This window comes from Pelodiscus sinensis, chromosome 5 (assembly GCF_049634645.1).
Source record: "Pelodiscus sinensis isolate JC-2024 chromosome 5, ASM4963464v1, whole genome shotgun sequence".
NCBI classification, from domain to species: Eukaryota; Metazoa; Chordata; order Testudines; family Trionychidae; genus Pelodiscus; species Pelodiscus sinensis.
The window spans coordinates 14,868,369-14,894,322 of record NC_134715.1 but is presented as its reverse complement, the minus strand read 5'-3'; the positions used below and the strand labels follow the sequence as shown (position 1 = coordinate 14,894,322).

General features: G+C 48.0%; 1 protein-coding gene across 4 annotated transcripts in view; it reads left to right on the top strand.

Annotated features, from left to right (window-relative positions):
• LOC102448589 (broad substrate specificity ATP-binding cassette transporter ABCG2-like) overlaps nt 1-25,954 on the top strand; it is a 143,837-nt gene that overhangs the window by 104,819 nt on the left and 13,064 nt on the right. For 3 of the 4 annotated variants that reach the window (XM_075929565.1, XM_075929563.1, XM_075929566.1), the window contains 3 exons: nt 246-370; nt 1,512-1,666; nt 14,576-14,665. In XM_075929565.1, coding sequence (XP_075785680.1) covers nt 246-370; nt 1,512-1,666; nt 14,576-14,665 — 370 coding nt within the window. Of the gene's footprint in view, nt 1-245; nt 371-1,511; nt 1,667-14,575; nt 14,750-25,954 lie in introns of all 4 variants that reach the window. The other variant, XR_012904021.1, reaches the window with a different exon arrangement.

Below are 25,954 nucleotides of genomic sequence, written 5' to 3'. Positions count from 1 at the left end.
TATAACACTTAACTAAAATAAACAAAATAATGCACAATAAGAGAAGCTAGGTCAGTACTCCTATGTAGTCTGTATCATAAAGTATCAAGGGCTCTTGAAATGTAAATTGGTCATTATAGACGATTACTGGGATTTAAGTGCCCTGAACACATTAAAATTTATGGCTGTTGGGTGTCTAAATCCAGTGTATATAATTTATTACTGAAATATAATATGTAATATACATATATATTTCTGTGTTCTAGACATGAATATATCAGTGGTTACTACAGAGTGTCTGCATATTTTTTCTCAAAGATAATGGCCGATCTAATACCCATGAGGACTTTACCAGGCATCATCTTTACCTCTATAAATTATTTCTTAATAGGCAAGTATCTCATAAAAGAAAGCTGCATCATAATGAACTATGATCATTCATTTTTTTCTTTTGGCAAATAATACAGGTATCCGTGGGTAGTCTGTTTGCACTTCTTCCTTATCAGACTATGTTCCTTGTCCCATTTTTTATTTTTTCACTCCCTTTTAACACAAGCTTATAGAAAGCCTTAATTCTGGGAGTAGGGTAAATAAAATGCTTTGAAACTATTTACTGTTAATACAAATCTGAAGTTAGCTTTGATAAGGGGGCACATTTACACTGATTTATGTATTCCTCCCAAATTCTATGTGTCTTTTTATGATCTGTTCAATCTACTAGTTACGAAGCAAGAGAACTTTACTTTGCTACTTGTAACCATTCTAATAAATTTATTGGACCAGATTTGCTGCTGAGGTAAATTGGGATAGCTCCATGAATATTAATAGAGCTGCCCCAAGTTACACCAGGTGAGGATCTATCCAGCTATTACTCTTCATGATAGAAAATATAGTACTATTGTATGGAGCTTAACAAATATTTAAAGACATCTTCTCTCTCTTTTTTAGATTATAGTTTAATACAATCAAATCAAAAGGATTGCTTACCATGAGTGAAAGTAAAAAAATTAATAAATAGTGCTCTAAATTAGGCAAGCATAGAAAACAGAAAGGGGTGGGAAGAAGGAAAACTGCATGCAAAAGTGTTATACAGTAATTTATAGAATCTGATATTTTAAGGTATAAACTAAGGTGAGGAGTAGATAGCATGAGAGTAAAAATCAAGGGTAGAAATCAAGACAAAGGAAGTGGAAGGCATTTGAAAGAGTAAGGTTGCTTAATGAGTGGGAATGAGTAGGAAGAGAGATGTCTCTTCTGCTCTTTCCCTGCAGCTGGACTACTTAATTTGGCCTTTTAATTGACTTCATTATTTGTACAATATGTACAGCTTTTCATTCTTAATTCCTAATATAATCAAAGATATTTATTTTCTTTAAAGTATTATTCATGCACTAAGACAGTATATTTATGGATGATGATACTCCTTATCTGCAAACGATGTATTATGGTACTAAAAAAAAAGCTATATGCATAGTACACACTAAAACCCTAATATAAAAAAGATAGACTGATTTTTTCCCCCCATTTCTTAGGTTTCAAGCCAACTATTGAGGCCTTCTTTATCATGATGGTTACCCTTATACTAGTCGCCTACACAGCCAGTTCTATGGCTCTGGCTATAGCAACGGGACAAGACGTTGTGGCTGTTGCCAATCTCCTCATAAGTATTTGCTTTGTTTTTATGATTGTAAGTAATAATTTTTTGCTTTTTCCCCTCAATTTTTTGTTGTGTGACAAAAATTACAATGAAATACCGTTCATAATTAATGTTTTTAAAACTACATGCATTTTAAATAATATCAGCAGAGATGTTTGGATTTTTAAGACTACTGGCTAAACCTTTTTAAGAATAGTCAGCAACCTTTTCAAACCAGAGTGCCCCTATATCAAAACGTAGAACAAGTGATCAACAAAGAGCTGTATAAGAATGCCTTTTTGCATGACTGAAAATATACAACATAATATTATTGATAATTAACATAATGATTAATAATAGCATAAATGAAACACTGTACTCACAGACTTTATTTAATGGGACTTTTGCTGCTGCTTCGTCTTTTCACACATTTCTTTGAGGTTTCAAACTGTCTTTTGTCAATCTTGTGGCAGAGGGCTGGTGATGTGGGGTTGCAGGAGTCTGGGGTGGGTATATGAGGGGCTCAGGGCAGGAGACTGGGGGGGCATCTACACTGCAGCATTTTTCTGGAAAAACAATACCGCTAGGCTGTGTCTAGACTGCATCCCTTTTCTGTAAAAGGCTTTATTTTCTGAAAGATCCCCGTCTAGACTGGTGCTTTTTTCGGGCAAAGCTCCGAGCCGGAAAAAAGCGGCACCCATGTTTATGCAAATGAAGCGGGGGGGATTTAAATCCCCGCTTCATTTGCAATTGTGATGTGTCTAATTTGCATCCCTTTTACGGAAAAGGGATGCAGTCTAGACACAGCCCTATTGAGTTCTTTTGACAGAAAGTCAAAAGAACGGAGGGGGTTTTCTAGCGGCAGTGAACTTCATTCTACAAGGAAGAAACCTTTTTCTGAAAGGGAGTTCTTTTGAAAGAAGAGGCCTCCAGGAAAAAACACAGGTGCCCTCGTGGCCACTCTGTCCAGACTAATCACAATTCTATAGTTCCTGTCACCTGACAGCTCTTAAAGCTGCAAGCACCAGGGACAAGCCTTGTGGCAGGAAGCTGGCACTGGGAGCTGCTCCGACCACAGCTTCTCCCCTCCCCCTTTGAAGCAGCTGCAGGGAGATGGCGCCTCTGAAGTCAGTGGGGAAAGCTTCCAGAACTGCCCTTCCGCACACTCTTGAGTCCTTCTCAGCCCTGCCTACCCCGGGACAGTCGCCACCAGGAGGTGCAGATGTGGGGGGATCTCTGGGCTTCCAGGCCCCTCCTGGAGCCAGGACAGAACCCAGGAGTTCTGCCTCTCAATTCTCCCTCCCTCTCCCAACCTTGGCCCTGACCTAAAAGGCCCCTGTTCCCCCCCCCCATGCCTTGTTAAATGCGTCACAAGGCATCTGCTGTGCCAAGCCTAACATTGTCACATTGAAGTGGTGAATAGGGGGGTTCCCAGGTGTTATTTGGAGGTACAAAGCATCCCCTTCTCCCCCACCTCATGTGATTTGGAGTTGGGGACTGTGCCTAATACCACGTGTCACCATGCACAAATATCTTCAGCTTCTAGGCCACATGGCATCCTGCAACCCTATTGTTCGAAATGCTCGTCTCTTCATGAGATGCCTTTAAGGCTGGCTCAGGTTGGCCTATAAGCCAAATCTCCACCCTCTAACCAAAACCGTGTCTATTCCTCCCACAGTAAAAAGTGCAATATTATGGTGGACAAAACCAGAGAATCTATGCCAAGGCATCCCCTTTTAAACTTCAGAGCCCATGGTGGTCATCACTATAGAAGCCTCCCTTACAAGGTGGGGGGCACACATGAAGACTTCATGACTCAGAGCCAGGAGAATGAGCCCTACACATTAGTGTCCTCTAATTCAGAGCCATTCAGCTTGCCTTTCAACATTTCCTACCTCACATACTCGAAAAACACATCAGAATATATACCAACAACATCGCCTGCATATATTGTATAAACAGACAAGGTGGAGCCCAATCCCATGCCTTATGCACAGAGGCAAAGGCCTTGTGGAAATGGTGCCTTACCCATGCTATCACCATAAATTCATGCCACCTTCCTAGAACTTAAACACCACCGCAGATGCACTAAGAACCACCCTGTCTCAGGACCACAGGTAGCAGATCGATCACAGAGTCCTTGCTACAATCTTTGAAGTTTGAGGATACCCCAGAGAGACCTCTTTGCCACAAAGACAAACAAAAAGTGTCCCCTGTACTGCTCCAGGGTCAGCATTAGCAAGGGCTTCCTCAGAGACACCCTCATTCTCAAGTGGACCTATCACCTACTATATGCCTTCCCTCTAATTCCCCTTCTCAACAGAATACAGGACTATGTAGCACTTTAAAGACTAACAAGATGGTTTATTAGATGATGAGCTTTCGTGGGCCAGACCCACTTCCTCAGATCAAATAGTGGAAGAAAATAGTCACAACCATATATACCAAAGGATACAATTTAAAAAAATGAACACATATGTAAAGGACAAATCACATTTCAGAACAGAAGGGGGATGCGGGGGGGGGGGGGGAAAGGAAGGTGAATGCCAGTGAGTTAATGATATTAGAGGTGGGGAAGGGTAGATGTCTGTGAGTTAATAGTATTAGAGGTGATAATTGGGGAAGCTATCTTTGTAATGGCTAAGATAGTTGGAGTCTTTGTTAAGTCCCCTGCGGAGAGTGTCGAATTTTAGTATGAATGCCAGTTCAGAGGATTCCCTTTCAAGTGCAGATTTGAAAGACTCCAACTATCTTAACCATTACAAAGATAGGCTTAGTTAATGGTTCCCGTTTCTCTCTTAACATTGTAAATAGTTCTATTAGGTAGTTAGTGTCTCCTTTGTCCTTTGTTCCTCCTCCCCCTTTGGGGGTGAGGAATGCCAGGGCCGTAAGGCTTTAAGGTGTGCACTGTCTGCGCAAAGTTCATGCCCAAAGGCGACCCACACGACAGCTGTCTGAAGTGTCTAGGTGAGAGCCATCTCGCAGCCGCCTGTAAGATCTGTAAGTCTTTCAAGGCGTGCACTAAAAGGGAGAGGGTCTCCCGCCTAAAACTTCTCCTCATGGAAACGGCTTTACAGCTGGTACTAACTGGCCACCCTACGGTGCGCAGTGCACCGGCATCCACGCGAGATGTCCTGCCTCGGGCCCGGGCGTCGAGATCCCGGCACCGGTCTCACTCTCCGGCATCCAAGAGGGCGAAAAAGTCTCACAGAAGGTCCCCGTCTCGGAAGACCACGCCTGCCCGGCACAGTGGTGCCGACTCACCGGTGCACACATCCTCTTCGGTGCGGCGTAAGCGAGCAGAACACCCTTCCAGCCCAGGGCAACTGCCCCCGCACCATCCGTCCATGCCGGATACCTTTGAGGTGGCACAAGACCTCATCAGTCTCACCACCTCCCCTCTGTCGTCAGTTGAGGCAGAAGGGTCGAGGTCACCCACGCCAGAGGCCGTGTTGGCTCTGGCTTCGCCTCCGCACCAGCATGACCGGCAGGCTCAGGCACCTTACACGTCGGGACTGTCCCTCACAGGACCAGTACCGATTGCCTCGACATCAACGCAGTTATCGATGCCTGATCCTCAGCCTCACTCGGCACCCATCTGGGCCCAACCCCCATTGATGCTGAGCTCTCTCCCAGCTCCTCGTTTGGCTGCACCGGTGCCGTACCACTCTAGCCTTGTGGCAACGTCTGCGGCACCGTCGCCTTCCTCGGCACCGGGCTCTTCGGGACCGACGCATGTCTCGACACCGTCGCAAGCACCGGCACCGACCATGTGGACCTTGCCGGTGCCCCAGCCGACAGTGATGTCGTCTTCTTCCGGGTTCGTCTCGGCACCGTCATGCTCTGCTCTGGCCTCCCGGCACTTCTTTCAGCGCCAACACCGTTTTCGGCACTGGGTCCCCCGGTGCCGCAGGTGCCAGCAACTCTCTTGGCACCGGGCCTGGGCCCCCCGGTGTCGCAACAGGCACGTCCCAGCCGTGTACATGCCAGCAAGCCCGAGTCCATGGCCAGGTTTGCCCCCCACTCTTCGTCGGCACCTCCCTGGCCAGAGTCCAATTATTCGTCCGATTCCGATGTGACATCCCTCAGGTCGGGGTCTTCGGGAGCCTCCTCAGTCCATAGGCCCCATTCCTGGCATCGATGTGACCATTCACAGATACAGCAGACCTGGCCGCCTCATCCGCAGTGGCCTTTTTGGACGCCGTGGACCTGCCACCAGTGGAAGGGGCCTGTGCCCCCCTCTGTGGTGTCGGATGCTTCGGGTCGCCGAACACAACCATTGGCGTCGTTCTCCCGACCTCTTCCTTTCCCCCAGAGGCCACCTATGTCTGACCTTGCGGCACAGGCACAGGCCCCGTCCCGGAAACATGCCCGCAGGCGGTGCCCTATGTCCAACCAGTACCGCATGCGGTTCCTGCGGTAGATCCGGCACCGATACAGTAGTTGTCGTCATCATCATCTCCTGACGAGGCCCTTGCGGATCTGGCACCAGCCCTGCCTACCATGGATGCCTGTGCACATCAGGAACTGCTCCGGCGTCTGGCTTCCAACCTAGGTGTCCCGGTGGAACCCGTCGTGGAGGACACAGATCTGATGGTCGATATCCTTTCGGATGACGCGCCCGCCTGTCTGGCTTTGCCACTTAATAAAACGGGGGCTAAAATTACTAATGCCCTGTGGCAAACACCGGCGACCCTGACCCCTACCTTAAAGGGTGTCGAGAGGCGCTACTATGTTCCCCAGTTGGGGCACGAGCACTTGTACTCCCAACCTATCCCGGGGTCCTTGGTTGTCCAGGCAGAGTCCCAGAGGGAAAAGCTCCCCCAGCCGGGCCCGTCCCCGAAAGCTAGGGAACCTAAGCACCTTGACTTAATGGGCTGAAAAGTCTAAGCCACTGGTGGGGTGCAGCTCCACATCGCTAATCAGCAGGCGATGCTAAGTTGTTATGCTTTTATACCTGGCAGGCCATGGATAAGTTCAAGGATAAGCTCCCTGCTGAGTCACGTCAGGAGTTTGCGGCCATGACCCTCTGAGGATAAGGCCATCGCCCGTACAGCCCTCCATGCCTCCCTGGACGCAGTCGACTGTGCAGCCTGCACCATGGCGTCAGGTGTGGTCATGCGCTATGGTGCCTGGCTTCAAGTGTCTGGAATACCTCCTGATGTCCAGTCTACTATCCAAGATCTGCCTTTCGACGGCAAGGCATTATTCTCGGAGCATACGGACTCGAGGCTCCATACGCTCAAGGACACAAAGTCTACCCTTCAGTCCTTGGGGATCCACACGCCTCCTCCTCAGCGTCGTCAGCTGCCATATAGACAGCAGGGGAGGCCGCAGTCCCAGATCCTCCATGGGGAATACTGGAGACACCGTCCTCGTGTTTCCGGTGGGAGCACGGGGGTGGCTGCGGGCTTCTCGGCCTCAAAGGGCCGAAGGCGCCGCACGAGATGGGACAACCCCCGTGGGGTTGGTCAAGGTCCCTCCCAACAACACAAGCAGCAATTATGACAGGCTCCCAGAGAGTCGCACACCAGCCTCCCACCCTGGCCCCCTGTTTGGGGCCAGGTTATCCCGGTTTGCTCAAGCCTGGGCAAAAATCACAAACGACGCCTGAGTTTTAAACATAGTCAGGAGTGGCTATACCATCCCCTTTCTGAGCTTGCCCCCTTCCAACCACCCTTTCCCGTCCCTTTTCACGGACATTTCTCACAAAGACACCCTCCGCCAGGAGGTGCTCACGCTCCTCCAAAAGGGGGTGGTAGAGAGGGTTCCACCGCACCTGGAGGACAAGGGTTTTTACTCCTGATATTTCTTAGTCCCCAAACCCAAGGGCGGGGTCCGTCCCATCTTAGATCTACGGGACCTCAACAAGGTGGTCGTGAAATCCAAATTCAGAATGATTACCCTGGCTTCTGTCATTCCGGATCTACAGTTAGGAGACTGGTATGCCACTCTCGATCTCAGGGACGCCTACTTCCATGTGGCAATATGACCCAGCCACAGGAGGTTCCTCCGATTTATTGTGTCCCGCTGCCACTTCCAATTTGCTGTGCTCCCATTTGGCCTTTCTACAGCACCCAGGGTTTTTACAAAATGCATGGCAGTCGTGGCGGCGTTCCTCCGCAGATCAGGGGTACACATGTTCCCGTACCTGGACAACTGGCTAATTCGTGCTCGTTCCTATGAACAAGTAGAGGCCCACGTATCCCTCACAAGGGCCCTCTTCGTAAGGCTGTAACTCATGCTAAACGAGGAAAAGTCATCGTTGACACCCTCTCAGCACTTTGAGTTCGTGGGTGCCTACCTGGATGCCAGAGTGGCGAGGGCACTTCTCCCCAGAGCCAGGTTCTTGGCCATAGTGGAGCTGGTCTCCGAACTAGCCCAGTCCCCCATCACAATGGCCAGGGTGTGCTCGAGGTTGCTGGGATACATGGTGGCGTGTACGTACATGGTCCGCCATGCCCGGATGAGACTCAGACCTTTACAGGCTTGGCTGGCAACGGCATTCAACCAATCCAGGGGCCACTGGGACAGGAGAGCGTGCGAGACCTTGCTGTCGAAGCTCTCTCACCGCTCTGTTCTAATCCGCCTGGACAACACGGTAGCTGTATTTTACATCAACAGGCAGGGGGGTGCCTGGTCGCCTCCCCTCTGCCGCGAGGCCCTGAGTCTCTGGAACTGTGTGTACAGCACAACATAGTTTTGCAGGCAGAGTACCTGCCAGGGTGCAAAAACTTACTGGCCGATGCTCTGAGCAGGTCCTTCAGAGCCCACGACTAGCCCTTTGTCAGATCTTCTGCAGGTGGGGCTATCCCCTACTAGACCTGTTTGCCTCAGCACGCAATACCAAGTGTCGGAGTTACTGCTCCCTATTGTGGCTGGGGGAACACTCCTGGGGGGAATGCCTTGACGGTCATGTGGCCGACAGGCATCCTTTATGCTTTCCCCCCATTCCCTCTAATTCCCAGGGTTCTGACCAGGGTCAAGACCTTCAGGTCCACGGTCATCCTGATAGCCCCCAGGTGGCCCAGACAATTCTTGTTCCCTGTACTGGTGGACATGTCCACCAAGGAGCCGATAATGCTCCCGCCAGCCTGGGATCTCCTAACCCAACCGTGGGACGGGAGGATCATGGTTCACCCGAATCTCAAGACTCTAGGCCTAACGGCCTGGTTTATCCATGGTTGAACCAACCAGAAAGGGAATGTTCCCAGGAGGTACAGATGGTGCTCCTAAGTAGTAGGAAACCTTCTACCAGACTGTCATACGCTGCTAAGTGGCAGCGCTTCTCGTCTTGGGCGTCCCACAGGGGAGTGCACCCATCCTGTGCCCCTGTCCCATCCATTCTGCAATATCTCTTTGAACTTGGGTCTAGTGGCCTCTCTATCTCCTCCATCAAAGTCCATGTGGCATCTCTCTCCACCTTCCATGTTGGTTTGGCAGGAGTTTCTCTGTTCTCTGACCCAGTGGTCAAAAGGTTCCTTATGGGTTTAGATAAGTTGTATCCCTCGGTTAGACCCCCTCTCCCAGCTTGGGACCTCAACCTCGTGTTGTTTAGGCTTATGTCACCCCCCTGTGAGCCGCTGGCTACGTGTTCTTTGAAGCACCTCTCCTGGAAGGTTGCATTCATTGTGGCCATTACGTTGGCTTCCAGGGTTTCCGAATTGAGGGCGTTGACTATAAATCCGCCCTACCTGGTGTTTTCTGATAATAACATGAGGCTTCGCCCCCATCCGGCTTTTCTCCCCAAGGTGGTATCACGTTTTCATTTGTCTCAAGAAATTTAACTCCCGGTTTTCTTTCCAAAACCTCACGCCTCACCCAAGGAGCCCTGGATGCTAGGCGTGCACTAACTTTTTATATTGATAGGACCAAACCCTTTCGCAGGTCTTAGCAGCTGTTTATTGCTGTCGCAGACAGGGTGAAAGGGCTCCCCATTTGAACCCAGAGGTTGTCCAACTGGGTCACAGGCTGCATCAGGGAGTGTTACGCCCTGGCCGGGAAGGTCCCGCCCCGGGTTACAGCACACTCTACCAGGGCGCAGGCGTCTTCTGTCGCGTTTGGGGCGCAGGTTCCAATCACTGAAATTTGCAGGGCGGCCACGTGGTCATCACTCCATACCTTTACGGCGCACTATGCGCTGGCACAACAGGCCAGGCAGGACACAAGGGTGGGCTCTGCAGTCCTCATCTCTGTATTGTAAATATGTTTGGTTTATCAGTGTCACATTGCACTTTATACAAGTTTTTCTGTGTTCGCTTGGTTGAATACATTTGTTTGGGTTGTTCAACTTTTCGTGGACTTTTGTTTCTGACTGCTCCGACCCCTCCTCCTTGAAGTGGGTTAGCTTGGTAGTCAACTAATTCTAATGGACATGAGCAACCACTCGAAGAAAAGAACGGTTACTTACCTGTAACTGTTGTTCTTCGAGATGTGTTGCTCATGTCCATTCGACTCCAACCCTACCTCCCCTTCGTCGGAGTGTCCGGCAAGAAGGAACTGAGGTGGGGCAGTGCCGGCAGGGGTACTTATGCCCCGCCATGGTGGCGCCACTCCAGGGGGCGCCCTGCTGGCGCTATGGGTACCACTAGGGAAAACGCTCCAGAAGACACGGTGCACGCAGTGCGCACACCTCATTTGAATGGACATGAGCAACACATCTCGAAAAACAACAGTTACAGGTAAGTAACCGTTCTTTTCCCTTTCCTGAAGAGAATGGCTCTATGTCCTCCAATCATGCTTCCAAGTAATCCGAAGATCCTTTTCCAACCAGCGCTCCAAGTCCCATACCCACAGTTTCTAACACTGAACCTGAAAGCCTGGCAACTAGATGGCTCTCAGGGATAGAGCTACAGTGCTCCACCCAGGTATAAAACGTGCTTCTCCACAGTAGAGCCCCCTCAACTCGCAAGACATAGGGTACGTCTAGACTACATGCCTCTGTCGCCAGAGGCATGTAGATTAGGGTACCGGACATAATAAATAAATAATAAATAATCGCCGCTTCATTTAAATTTACATGGCTGCCGCGCTGAGCCGACAAACAGCTGATCAGCTGTTTGTCGGCTCAGCGCGATAGTCTGGACGCTCCCATAGAGGGACAAATGGGCATGATTTGTCTACTGGGCTATTCCCCACAATATAGGTCTGGAGACAGCACCATTACCTGTGATACTTGACTACCTATTGCACCTTCAAAACTCCCATCTGTCAATTCAGTTAAGATACACTTGACAGCTATCGCAACATTCCATATGAAAACTGATGACACCCTGGTTTTTGCACATCCCACAATGAAGCAATTCCTGAAAGGCCTCCAAACGTTATACTCAGATATAACCATTCCACATACATCGCGGGACATTTGACCCATGGCTACATCCTTGCTTCTTCTCCTATTCTTGAAAATGGCATTCCTAGTGGCGATAACATTGGCCCATCAGGTAGGGGAAATGTATGCTCTAATGGCAGCCCCTCCCCCATACACTATCTTCTTCAAAGGTGTCTGTGCTCACCCATCCCAAGTTCCTCCCCAAGGTACGATCACCTTTCCACATCAACCAGACCATCCACTTACCTGTGTTCTTCCTCAAGCCTCATGCCAATACTTTTGGAGCACAGATGTATACCCTTGATGTACATAGAAGGAAAGTGCCCTACCTCCTTAAAACAAGACCTTTCGGCGTGTCCCCTAAACTCTGTGGCTACGTCTACACTGCAGGCTTTTTGCGAGTTCTTGAGCAAAAGGTCTTGAGCAAGAGTGCGTCCACACTGCCGTGTGCTTTTGCACAAGATATGTACTTTTGCGCAAGAGTGTCCATTGCAGTGTGAATGCTCTCTTGCGCAAGAAAGCTCTGATGGCCATTTTAGCCACAGGGGTTTCTTGCGCAAGAAATCCCTATTGCCTGTCCACTCTGCCTTCTTGCGCAGGAGCTCTTACGCATGAGGGCTTATTCCTCATGGGGAGAGGAATAACTGTTGCATAAGAAGTCCTCTGCTCCGACGCCTTACTGAAAATGTACTTGTGCAAGAACACACGTGCAGTGTAGGCATTCCACAAGTTTTTGTGCAAGAATGGCTGTTCTCGCGCAAAAAGCCTACAGTGTAGACATAGCCTGTATTTCTATCGCAGATCATAACAAGGGACAGCAGATATCATCCTAAAGACTGTCACACTGGATCTCAGAGTACATCAAAATATGTTACAACCAAAACCAATTGCCACCACCTACCTTGATTTGTGCACCCTCCACCAGGGCAGTAGCTACATTGGTTGCTTACCCTCACAAGGTCCCTATTAAAGACATATGTGCTACACAGAGCTCAGACCAAACCTTTGCCAGGCACTATGCACTCTCTCAGGGACCTCTTTCCTCCACAAGAGTGGCAAAGGCTGTCCTGTCAATGGCCTACTTACCTGATCTGAAGTCCCTGCCGCCATTGGACACATTGCTTTCCAGTCACCTGCTATTGAGCACCCCCAGGGACATCTCTCTGTCTCAAAGAGGAGGTTACTCATCTTTGGCAGTACCTGATGTTCTTCAAGATGAGCGTCTCAGTGAGTGCTCCACTACTCTCCCTCCCCTCTACTTCAGAATCCTTTTTCTTATCAGGCCAGGTGTCCAGGTAGAAAAGGAACTGAGCGGAGGGTGGCCAGGCATGTGCAGTAGTCCTGAGCAGCGCCTGCGCACCTCCCTTGCAGTGCATACATGGCCCCCCATGCACTGCTGTGAAGAATCGGGTCTATGGTGCTGGGATGCACTGACACACCTGCTGTGGAGCACCCACAGGGATACTCATGTTGAAGAATATCAGTTACTACTAAAGGTAAGTAACCTCCTCATCTCACCAATCTATGCTTGTCTGTGGAATAGAACAGACTATTCAAAGTCCCTGAACTCAGTATTTTTGTCTCCTTCTGATAAAAATAATGCCTATCTATCCAGAGAAAATCTACTGTCTTGCTCTTCCAGAGCAGATTTCAGAGCTTTTCCTTTGCATGATGGTGGTGATTTCTGCTAGTTTTATTTCTATTTTTTACTCATTGCTTATCTTGTCAAAGATTTAAGGCCTTTTGTTTCTAGATTTAGGTCATGTTGCTGAGGAATTACCATATTTGCCCTCGAGTTCTTCTTATTTTAGGATGCCAAAGGTTAAAAAAGTGAAGCTCCAATTCACTTGAGTATGATTTAAGGGAAATTCCAAGCTTACCTGCTCCTGGAGACCAGATAAAGGCTCATTTTCCTAAGGATTCATGCTATACAAGGAGGCTTAAAATCCATGCTTCTGTGTGAAAATCCTGTTTCCTGCTGCAGTTATTCAGGAAGCAGTCAGGATTTACTGCCAAGGTGTCCTCATAGGTCTCTGGCTCCACTGATGATGATAATCAGAAAGCTGTTTGCGTGTGTGCTTAATGATGTGGGCCGTGTCAGCTTGCACACAAAGCAGTTTAGAGGTAGCCTCTTCTGCTAAAAGATATGCAAATTCAGAGCTAATTTGCATATCTTCTTCTGATCGCATTATTGGAAGAGGTTTTGTCAAAAAAGAAAGTTCAGACGCAGTTCTTTCGGGAAAAAAAACCCTTTTTCGAAAGAACCCTTTTTCCTAAAAAAATGAGGTATGCAGGATTCTTTTGAAAAAGGGTGGTTGTTTTTTTGAAAGAACCATGTCTAAGCTGCTTTCTTTTTCAACAAAACCTCTTCTGATAATGCGATCAGAAGAAGATATGCAAATTAGCTCATAATTTGTATATATTCTTTTGGCAGAAGAAAGCAGTCTAGATGTAGTCTTAGTCTTCACAATAGACCCCAGGAGAGCACCCAAAGACCACAAACCAGATAAGGATCAAAGGTGCCAGGCCATGTTTATTGTTAAGCGAAGTACAGTAATGGTTGTCAGTAGAGTCTACTGAACCACTATGCATATGTACCTTATTAACAATGGAATGACTCAGTCAATGGGAAATTTCCACTGTCTCCTTGGTCATACAAAGACTGTCACCCCAAGACACCACTTTATATACAGGTACTAACAACTTACACATTACTGTTGACGTGTCAGGTTGCTACCGTCTGACACTTCTTAGATAGCACCCAACACCCTGCAACTTGTAGTTTGATTAGATCATCTCTATCCATCATGCTGTCATTTTAGACCCTTTCCTGAACCTGGGTCTGTATCTGTGGAGAATGGGCATCAAGGTCTTTTTTAATGAGCTGGTGGTACCATATGCTTTCAATTTATTATCAGTAACAATTACTCTTCTACACTTGGGCCTATTACCAATTAGTGTTTTGCACTCTCAGCTCTGTTCATGCCAAGTTCTGTGAGCAGGGGCCTGCCTCTTACTCAGAGCCTAGTTTTGCTTTATGTTAGCCATGTTTTCTCTACTGTTAGCTAGGTCTCAGGCTTTAAACCAGGCCTGTGATACATGGGATTTTGTTTTAGGCCTTCATTTTACTATACCTGCCAAAAAATTAGTGATGGCTCAGCAGGTCACTATCGCTCCAGGTAGAAACTGTCCTGTAAAGATTTGTCCCTGGTTGTCCTAGACCATGGAACAACTAAACATCTCTGGGAACAAAGGGTCAATTCCTATTGACAGGGAGCAGGTAAGTCTTATAGGATCAAACCCAAGTTTAGGATTGTATACTCATCGTGCATGTGTACATTTAACATTAATGGGAATTATTTCTATAAATGGAATAAAGCACTAGAAAATTAGGTTATTGCATGAGGTGTATGAAAAATCCACACACTAAACCACATATGAAGATGATATAAGTCCCTTTGTAGATAGCACCAACAGAAGAATTCTCCTATTGACTTAGCTACAACCTCAGTGGTGGAGAGGACATTTCAAGTGTAGACAAGCACCCTAAGCATGTTACAATCTAAAGTAACTTAGGACTTTGCAAAATTTCCATGACATACATTTGATAGTTTCTTTACTGTTTGTAGATTTTCTCTGGCTTGCTGGTAAATCTCACAAGCATCGAATCTTGGATTTTCTGGCTGAAATATTTCAGCATCCCTCGATATGGCCTGACAGTGAGTGCTACATTTTCTGTGCATTCTTTTGAAAGAGATCATCATTATAAGAAATGTCAAACAATATTATTCCAGTTATAATTGGTAAATATAACTTACATAGATATGTTCTCTGTCTTTTTACATTCTTAATATAGTGCAATAGGTCTCAGTATCATGTATGTATTGTAATACAAATTAGAATATCACAAGAAAATGCCATCAATAGATAAAACAGAATCATAAATATCAGTGGGTCCAGAAAAAAGATTACTTGAGACACTCTATTAGATCCCTAGCAGGTTGCAAAACTGCTCTCCACAACACACAATTTCTGCTTTTGTAATTTAAGCATATTCTGTAATGGTGTTTTTCAGTTCATCTTAGAAATATGAATAACTTCCTACAGCACACCTGCATTTCTTATGTTTCGTCCATTGCTTATTTTATAATCTCTTTATTGTCCTATCATTTTAATAACTGCAGGTCTGTGTTATCAGTGTGCTATAGGTTATGCAAAGGGTGGGATATTTAAAAAACAGGTTGTGTCAATTTCAGCAATAGCTGCCAAGAAGGGAAAAAGTCGCTTTCTTTTCCACAACCCCCCCCCCCAAAATCCTGTTTTTTCTATATCTCTTTCACATTTTCTATTTAGATTGTAAATGTTTCAGATGAGGAACTTACTGTGTGCTCATATATGCTTTACACAGTAGAATCCTGATTTCAGTAAGGGCCTCTAGGCACAACTGTAACGCAAATAAACAAGTGTAGCCCTTTCAAATGTTTATACAAGTTTGCTACAGTGAACTTAGCAGTGCTAATCTGAAAGCTGTATCCCTATTGCTGCTGTAGAAGTGGCCTCCTGTGGCTGATCTTTGAAACTATACACTTATGTCATTTATATTATAACCATAATTCAGACCTTATTTTCTGATTTGTGTGGCCATTGCCTAAATCATGTCACTTAAAGGGATTTGTACTGCTGAACACAGTATCTAAAATATATGCTCTTATTCAAACAAGAATTAATTTAAGGAACTTCTGTGACCTGGATAGTACAGGTGGCTAGATTAGAGGATTACAGTGGTTCGTTCTGGCTTTATAATTACAAAATTTAGTGGAGTATACATAGTCAAGATGATCAGTTTTGGGGGATTGTAAGGAAGAAGAAGAAAAGTGATGCTTCAGAGATTTATCATATAAAATAAATTATTGAAAAAGCTAAAAGGAAAAGACAGTCTTCTTCAAGGAGGGTTCTTGTGGATGCTCCACTTCCTGCTCCTCCACCTCAAATTGGAGACCATGCAGACAGCTGTCATGTGCTGTTTGGAGCTGCTATCCCCCATGAGCAGCCAGCCGACCATTCAGTTCCTTTTCTACCATCATTGGTCTTAGTTGGAACTTAGCAGTCACCTTTGCAATCAGTCTTGAAATCCTTAACTTTCACTGTTTTTTTTTTTTTTTCCCCTCATTTTACTTAGTTGTTTCCCCTGGATTTTCTCTTAAAAAAAAAATTGTTGCCACTTTGGTGGCTTGTCCACCTTTTAGACATACTTGGTCTCCCACAGCTTTAAACACTGTCTGACTTGCACATTCTCCCTTCCTATTTCTGACAGATACTCTCAGTGTGCCCATTGTTTAGGTGAGGCACATGTTACCCAAAAGTGCTCTCACTGCAAGGGCCAGAAAGCCAGAGTGCTCTAATGTAAGCTATTGCTTATGGAGAAGTTGCTTCATTCAGCCCCTAACCCAGAGCATACGACACCACCCAGACAACTATCTCCTGTGGCAGTGTCAGAAAAGAAAGGTTCCTCAGGGGCAAGCTCCAGAGATGCCACTCCCACTGCTACCTCCAGAAAGTGCTACCATTTGTCATCTCAAGGTGATTTCTCCTAAAAAAAGCACTCTTTGCCAAAGAAAACCAGCCCTGGCACCAGCAGCACTGAAAGCACCGGACCATGAGGCAACTAGGTACATCTGGTACTGAGACAACCCAAGGAGCAAAAGACCCAGCACGGGCCAGCTCTAATACAGATTCTTACTTGAAACCTCAAGTGTCTCTATCAGCACAAACAAAGCCACATACTGCACTGGATCATCATAGCAAGCAGTCACCACTGTCAGTACGGACTCCCCTACCTGCTCTGCTTCTGGCACTTATGTCAGCATGGTTCTTCCCCACACTGCAGCACTTTACCAGCCATGCATATCTGGTAGTCACCTCAGCACCAGGAACACTGCTCTTCAGTATGAGCGGCACCAGGGATGACCTCCCAGTTCAGCCTCTATTTCTCCTGCAGGGTCAGCCCATCTACCATCCAGTGATGAGAAGGAAGAAATCTCTTCAGCCTTACACTAAGCTGCACATCACCAAGGCAAATGCAGCAACCAACACAGTGGCAGCCTCCTCATGGGTCCTCCACCACTGCCAATACCACCTAACTGGCTTTATGTATAGACCCTGGACTATGTATAGAGTGTAGGACCCTCAACCTGTTCAGCAGCCAGCTGCATCGCATAGCTCACAAACCTCTCCAGTTCCATCAGTTCCTCCATCAGTCGTAGATCCTGAAGAGGTTGCTGAAGGCTTGGAGGATCAAGCTATCATTGATTCTCCAGTGCCCACACATATATACCTCCTCTTCACCAGATGATTAGTATGCCTCTGCCACCCACCTCAGGAGATAATTTTAAATCATTTTACGAGCTATATAAAAGAGTGGCAGATACCTTGGAGATTTCTCTGGAATAACCACCAGAAACACAAAATAGGCCTATGGACATTCTCCATGCCTCTGCAGCTGCTAAACTGGCCTTACCAATTGATTTAGTGCTCAAGTATCTACCCAAAACAATCCGGCAGACTCCTGCAACCATCGCTACTTCATGAAAATGATTGGACAAAAAATATTACGTTGCACCCAGGTAGCAGATTTCCTCTTCACCCATCCCACTCCTAATTCTTTAGTGGTCAATGTGGTGAACCAGAGGGGCATGCAGAATGCCACCCATACCACCCTTATGACAGGGATTGGAAACAGCTGGATTCATTTGGCAGGAAAGCCTATTCATCTGCTACCATACAACTCAGAATTGCTAATCTCCTGCCCAGTCTCCTGTCCAAAATCACAATCCCTTCCTAGCCTAGGTCACATCCCAAAACCTACACCCCATTCTCCTGCCCCAGGTCACAACTGCCTCTTTCACCCAAACTCCCTCCCAGTCTCCATTCTCCCTCCTGCACCCCAATCTCTTACCCTAAGCTCTCTTCTGCACCCAACCTCCATCCCAGACCCCACATCTCCTCCATTAATACCATGGAAGAGTGCGGCCCTTGACCACTTTCCAAAATCTTAGAGTGGCCCCTATCAGAAACTATAGCCCACCCCGGTCTGTCTCCACCACAGTGGTAATGCAGTGTGCATCCCAACTGAAACTTTCAGGGTTTCCAAAAGAAGTCCAGTTGATGGAGGAAGATCTGCCATTTGAAAGTTCCAAACTCTTTGTAGAGTCCACCAATGCTTTTCTCCACACTTAAGGTCACAAGGTCCACCCTGAAGACCTCAGGGATCCATGTCCCTGCAACCAAATGAAAACAGAGAAGGGTTTTTACACAATTCCAGAGACACTATGACAACAGATGAAAATAGCACCAAACTAGGCGCAGGCAACTGATGAACAATCATCTGGTTCTCAGCCATTAACCGCAAGACAGACCTTTTGAAGGGTTGGTGGAGGGCCAAAGGAGCCACAAAATTCCCAGTGCAGGTTTCCATCATTTCCATCTGTGACAGAAAACCCCTTGAGGCTGCTTCCCGGTGTGCTGATAAAGTCACTGATACTCACTTCTTTGCTCTCTGGGGCTTCTCACCACCCTGTTTTTCTGGGCCAGATATCCTGGTCTCCCCTAGCCAAGACACAGAGCTAAGATCACTGCTCCCCACCCCCAAAGAGCAATATAGACACTGAAACTCTTCAGGTATGAGGAGAATGCAGTTTCAGGCACAGCTTCCAGGAAACCCACTCCCCAAATGGGATCAGAACTCCAAATAAATCATTTAGGCATGATTCTCTTTAACAATGAAAGGAAGATGTACACACTGATTGCTCCCTCTGGTAATAATTATTTACATTAGGCTTGATAATAAATAAAAGTAATTTTATTAAGTATAAACAGTAGGATTTATGTGGTTGCAAGTGAAAACAGGCAAAGTAAATTAAAAATTTTAAACAACAGAAAATGCTTAGCTAGTTCTAACACCCTAAAGCTTATTGCAAACTTCCCCATAAACTGTTCTTGTTTCAGCTACACCTCCAAGCCAGGGAAGATCTTGTTTCCCTCGGGTCTCTGGTTTACTCTCTTGGGAGTGACGTGCCAGCCAAAGACAAAGCTTGAAAACTTTGCATCTTAAATAGCCTTCATTTTAGGCAGGAATTCTTTGTTTTATATTCTCCCTTTACATGGAAAATTACCTTGTCAGACCCTACCAGTTGGGGTGGTCACATGTCTTCCTAAGACCAACCACTGCTTAAAAAACAAAGGAGGCTGTTTGTAAATGATTACTCAGATGTTGAGGTGTCCCAGCATTGGAAACACCCTTGATGGCTTTCATTTGCCCATTTAAAACCACTCATTTGCCGCGGCTCTGGCAAAAAAAAAAAAAAAAAAAAAAAAAAGAAAAAAGAGAGAGGCAGCATAATGATAGCAAAAGAAACAGTTACCATTTGTATATAGTTATATTGTTGCCTTCTACGGACATTTACCTGTTACAACTCCTAGTTTACAAAAAAAAAAAAAAGTAAAAATGTAAGAAGAGTTACATTGTTACCCGGCTAGCTCCGCTTGAGCTAAGTTCAGTAGTTCTCCGACCCTTTATTTGAACAAGACTCAAATAATAAAATAGGCATAGTTACCATTCCTAAAGGAGACAGAAAGGGGCAGTTGGTGAAACGAGAGAAAACCCCCTTCAGACAGCCAGTATGCCGGGCTCCCCCGGCTTCAAAAAGTGCACTATGTGCAGGGACTCAATGCCTGTCTCTGACGGACATTCGGCTTGTGTCCGCTGCCTTGGGGAGGCACATATCCCCCAAAAATGTCGTCACTGTGCCAAGCTCACGATGAGAGCCCGCAAGGAGCGGGAAAGACGGCTGAAGGAGATCCTCCTTGATAAGGCTCTCCTGCCTTCCAGCGCTCCAGGCTCCTCGGCATCGGACCCGACCACAGGAAAGCGGAGGGCTCCCTCCCCGGCTATGTCTTCCCCTAAGAGGAAGAAAGCCTCTCCTGCTCGCTCCCTGCAGATTGCCCCGCAGCAGCGGGTGAGCGCAGGTGATAAGCCGGGCACTTCAACTTCAAAGACAGTCCGTGCGGCCACTTCAAAGAAGCCAGCCAGCACTTCCCGGCTGGGGCTGCCTCCGGCACCGCAGATGGCAGGGGGGCCCCTTAAAGACACAGCCTGCCCCGCACCGACGGTGCCTGGCTCTTTGAATGCAGTGCACACCCCCCCCCCCACAGGGAGCTGTCTTCAGCACCCCCGGCACCCATGGTACCCAGCACTGAACAAATGACTCCAACAGCACAGCCACCTGACCCTCCAAGCTTGCAGCCTGCAATCTCTGAGCAGCTAGAAGCAGCTTCTACTAGTGCAGCACCAAGGACGAACATCCATGAAATTTCCCTCTCTCCAGAGCCATCGCCTCACCCCTCCACATCTGTACACCATGCAGTGGGGCGCAAGGAGCATCATAGGTGAAGCTTATCCTCTCGCCACCATCACTATAGGGAATGTAGCTGCTCACATTATAGATATTCCAGATCTCAATCCCTGTCAAGGCGATTCCATTCCCCAACTTGTGTGCCACGCAGCACTTACTATGTCAGGCACGGCACCGTGGGATCCTCTAGATGTTCATCACCTGCAGCCTCTGATCGACATTCCATGCATTACCATAGATCCTATTACTATGGGTCACCCCATCACAGCCGCTCGCAATCTCGCCACAGATCACCATGCTCCTGTCGATCGACCAGCCCGCGCTCGATGCATTCTGAACCTCGGAATCAATCTCCGCCCCGACCTATATTACCACCACGCTCCCCACCCACTCATCCACAATCAGACATGGAAGAAGGCCAGCTCTCCGAAACGGAACTGGATATGTCTCCTAGTGTTCGCTCTTCCATGCTCGCGCTGGGAGAAGCGGTAACCTTGGCTGAGACATCACCCCCAAATGATCTTAAAGAGTTCCAAGACCTCTTTAAACGAGTGGCGCAGTCTCAGGAGGTACAACTCACGGAGGCTGAGGTGAAACAGCATAAGCTGTTTAAGAACTTACATCCTAAACATCAACAGAAGATCGCCCTCCCTATAGATGAGGCTATCATGGAGGTAGCTGAGGAGATTTGACAGATGCCAACATCTATACCACCTACGAATAAAAGGGCGGACAAAAAATATTTCGTCCCCTCCAAAGGCCTAGACTTTCTTTTCAATCACCCACAGCCTAATTCTTTAATAGTGGACGCTGTCCGCCACAAAGCTAAGACGCCCCATTTTAAGACCTCCCTCCCGGATAAGGACTCTAAAAAATTGGATTTATTTGGCCGTAAGATATATTCTTCCGTAACCTTACTTCTCTGAATCGCCAACTACGCGGCCCTCCTATCAAACCACAACTTTGATAACTATTCAAAGCTTCCGGATCTGATGCAACACCTTCCCGACAGCAAGAGACCTCTTTTAAAGGCTGTTGTCCAGGAGGGGTATACCGCGTGTAGAACATCACTTCAAATCGCCGCAGATGTAGCGGATATGGCTGCACGAGCCATGGCGACGGGCATCGCCATGCGGAGAGCCTCCTGGCTCCTGTCAGCGGGAGCCCCTCAAGAATTGCAGTCCAAGGTCGAAGATCTGCCGTTTGATCGACAGAAGCTGTTTGCCTCCACGACCGATGAGATTCTACATTTGGGAAAGGACTCTCGTACTACCCTCCGAACCTTGGGCACGTACACCCCTCCGTTCAAGCGTAAACGATACTATCCCTTCCAAAGGAGGTACGACTATTCATCCTTCAAACAGCAACAACGCGGACCTGACCAGTCCAGATTTAGACAGCGCCCACAGCGCAAGCGACAGCAACAGAATCGAACATCTGCTTGGCCTGCTTCTAAGCAGCAGGTTTGACTCCCATGTCAAGGACTCGAACAAGTCTCTCGTCATCTTCACACAGAAGCCTGCAAACAACCTCTTCCATCATCGGCTGAGGCCATACCGTCATCAATGGACCAGCATTACCTCGGACCGATGGGTCCTGGAAGTGATATCATCAGGCCTCACAATCCCCTTTACCTCAGTTCCCCCCACTACCCCACCCACCCCATCCCTTTTCAGGGACCCATCTCACGGGGTCGCTCTTCAACACGAGGTCTACCACCTTCTACAGATTGGGGCCATAGAACGAGTATCCGCGGAGTTCCGGGGGAAAGGCTTCTACTCCAGGTATTTCCTAGTCCCCAAGAAGTCTGGGGGGTAGAGGCCTATACTCGACCTGAGAGGCCTCAATCGCTACATTCGAAAGCAGCGCTTCAAGATGACCATGCTGGCCAAGTTCATACCGGCACTAAACAAGGGAGACTGGTTCGCAGTCCTAGATTTACAGGACGCATACTTTCATATCACGATGCACGTAGTGCACAGACGTTTTCTTTGGTTCGTAGTGGGAGACGAGCACTTCCAATACAGGGTGCTCCCTTTCGGCCTGGTATCGGCCCCAAGAGTGTTCTCAAAGACACTAACAGTGGTGGCCGCCCATCTACGCAAAACAGGGGTCTCAATTTTCCCGTATCTCGACGACTGCCTCATCAAGGGTCACACGCAGTCGGAGACACATTACATGGTAGCCGCGACACGGGATCTATTCGACTCCCTCGGCCTCATTGTAAACATGCAAAAATCGCGTCTGCAACCGACACAAACTCTAACCTTCATAGGAGCCCGACTCGACTCTCTCTCAGAGCGAGCTCATCTTCCAGTCGGGAGCTTCCAAGTCATAAAGGACTTAATAGGCACAGTCTTACAAGCTCCAACACTCCCAGTATGGGTATATTTGCAGCTCCTAGGCCATATGGCAGCCACTACGATCATCGTGCGGCATGCAAGGTTGCATTTGCGGTGCCTGCAGCATTGGTTGAGCACGGTGTACAACCCCGTCAGACACAACACCCGAAAACTCGTGGCTCTACCCGTACATGTAAAGAAGTCCCTCCATTGGTGGGCCAACCCCAACAATATGTTGTCAGGAGTCCCCTTCCATGCGACACAACCGTCAAAGGAAATAACAACAGACGCTTCTCTCGTGGGATGGGGTGCTCACATCGGCACGGAAACAGCTTAGGGCCGCTGGTCCGCATCGGAACAGGTGTTACATATCAACCATCTCGAGTTGTGGGCGGTGTTCCATGCCTGCAGACAGTTCAGGATGCATATAAGAGGCACGACAACCAGAATTCTCACCGACAACATCGTCATGATGTATTACGTGAACAGACAAGGAGGCGCCCAGTCCCGGTCCCTCTGCATGGAGGCAGTCCGCTTATGGACGTGGTGCATTCGAAACGACATCATTATAGTCGCATCATACTTACCCAGTGCGAACAACACCATCACGGATGCATTGAGCAGATACTTTCATCACGATCACGAGTGGGTGATCTGTACGGATGTCCTCCTACCTCTCTTCCGTCGCTGGGGCCATCCGATGATAGATCTCTTTGCCACTCGGTCCAACAGGAAATGCGCAGCATACTGTTCCAGAGCAGGAGCAGGCACCGGTTCCCTGGAAGACGCCTTTCTCCGACACTGGGGAACATCACGGTTATATGCATTCCCCCCTGTTGTGCTCATTCCAGAGTGCTCGAGAAGATCCTCATGGACAAGGCGAGAGTCTTACTCATAGCTCCGGCCTGGCCCAGACAGCCATGGTACTCAACTCTCCTGCAGCTGTCCACGCGACCACCATACCGCTTCCCACATCGACCGGACCTCCTGACGCAGCAGAACGGTGCCCTTATGCATCCGAAGTTGAACACTCTGCATCTAACTGCATGGATGATAGATGGTTCAGCGCGTCCGAGAGTCTTTGCTCGGACCAGGTGAAACGGGTATTGCTGCATAGCAGGAAAGACTCTACCAGGAAAACTTACCTATCCAAATGGTCTAGGTTCACACGTTGGTGTGTTCCAAAGGGCCTAAACCCTTTTCTCTCACCACCGCATGTCCTCTTGGACTATAATCCTTCAGTTACAGGTTGCTGGGCTCTCCATATCATCACTCAGAGTCCATGTAGCAGCAATTGCGGCCTTTCACGGCCCGGTAGAGGGCAGGTCGGTCTTTTCTCACCCCATGGTCACAAGATTTCTCAAAGGCCTGACTAACCTTAATCCACCTCGCAGGCCCCCACCACCCACATGGAGCCTAGACCTCGTGTTGGACACCCTGACGCGTCCTCCCTTTGAACCCTTGGCGACGGTACCCTGGCCTATACTGGCAATGAAAGTACTCTTCCTCTTGGCCGTTACATCAGCGTGTAGGGTCAGCGAGCTGGCAGCACTAATGGCATCGCCCCCCTGTACAGTATTTAGTAAGGAATCTGTAACATTGAGATCTCATCCGGCTTTCCTACCTAAGGTCTGCACAGAATTTCATATTAACGAGCCGATCGTTTTGCCATGCTTCTATCCAGAGCCTCACATCTCTCAGCGGGATGCGCTCCTGCATACCCTGGACGTCCGTCGGGCATTGGCATTCTATATAGATAGAACCCGCAACAACCAGAAAACAGATCGCCTTATTATTTCAGCGTCAGGCCGCTTTAAGGGCCAAACCCTCTCGGCCCAGCGTATTTTGAAACTCGTCGTCTCCTGCATTACCACCTGTTACACCATTCGCGACAAGCCGCTCCCATCGCAGCCAAGGGCCCACTCGACGCGAGCAGTGGCGACGCCAGCAGCATTCGTTAGGGGAGTCCCTTTACGCGACATCTGCCAGGCAGCCACTTGGTCTTCCAATACCACATTTTCAAGGCACTATGCAATCATGCAGCACCTAGCTTCTGATTCAGCAGTGGCTCTAGCAGTACTCCCTAGTCACCAAAATCGTGATTCTGCAGCCCACGTCTAACTCAGATTACTGCTCCAGTCACCAGATGTGGAGCACCCACGGGGACTACCCAAAGAAGAAAAAGAAGTTACTCACTTCCATGCAGTAACGATGGTTCTTTGAGGTGTCCCCCCGTGGGTGCTCCACGACCCGCCCTCCTCCCCGCTACGGAATCTCCTCTGTTTCTGTCTTGCAGAGGGGCGGTGAGAGGAAACTGGTGGGTGCCGGACCGCACGCTGCACATGAAAGGCGTGAAACCGGCTCGAGCATGCACGATCCAGCCGAACACAGCTCTGGCAAGCTCCGATTTGTGGCGCCGGGACCAGCCCGACGCCAGACGTAGAGCACCCACGGGGACACACCTCAAAGAACCATCGTTACTGCACAGAAGTGAGTAACTTCTTTGTCCTTTTCTGCAGAACTACTACCATACTTAGCTGGTTGGTCCCTAGCCTGTAACAATGCTTGGGATTCTTCTGTCCCAAGTTCAGGACTCTACACTTGTCCTTGTTGAACCTCATCAGATTTCTTATGGCCCAATCCTCCAATTTGTCTAAGTCACTCTGGACCCTATCTCTGCCCTCAAGTGCCCTCACCCTAGCTTAGTGTCATCTGCACCATGCAACCATAGACTCTGAAACCCCTCCTCCAAGCATGAATTCTGTTCCATAGTCACCTAGACACTCCTTGAAGAAGAGCAAGTTACTCACCTGTGTAGTAACTGAGGTTCTTTGAGATGGTTGTCCCTATGGGTACTTCATTATCCACCCTTCCTCCCCTTTGCTTCAGAACATCCTTGATCTTTTGAGGCAGAGAAGGAACCAAAAGGTCAGCTGGCTGTGCATGTGAGATAGTGGCTCCAAAATGCATGTGCTGGCTTCCCACATGAATAGCCTAATGAAGGCAATGATACCACAATTCTCCAATTTGAGGTGCAGGGATGCAAAGATACCTAATGTGGAGCACCCGCAGGAACAACCATCTCAAACAACCTCAGTTACTGCGCAAGTGAGTAACTTTCTCTTGTGTCTTATATCATAAGAGAAATTAACTAGCAATATCATTTTAGCTCCAAGAGACATTTTTGCTCTATTTCAGTTGTGTAGGTCTCCCCTTAGCAGTATGTGCAGCAGCAGGCCCTGTATCTATGTATGGC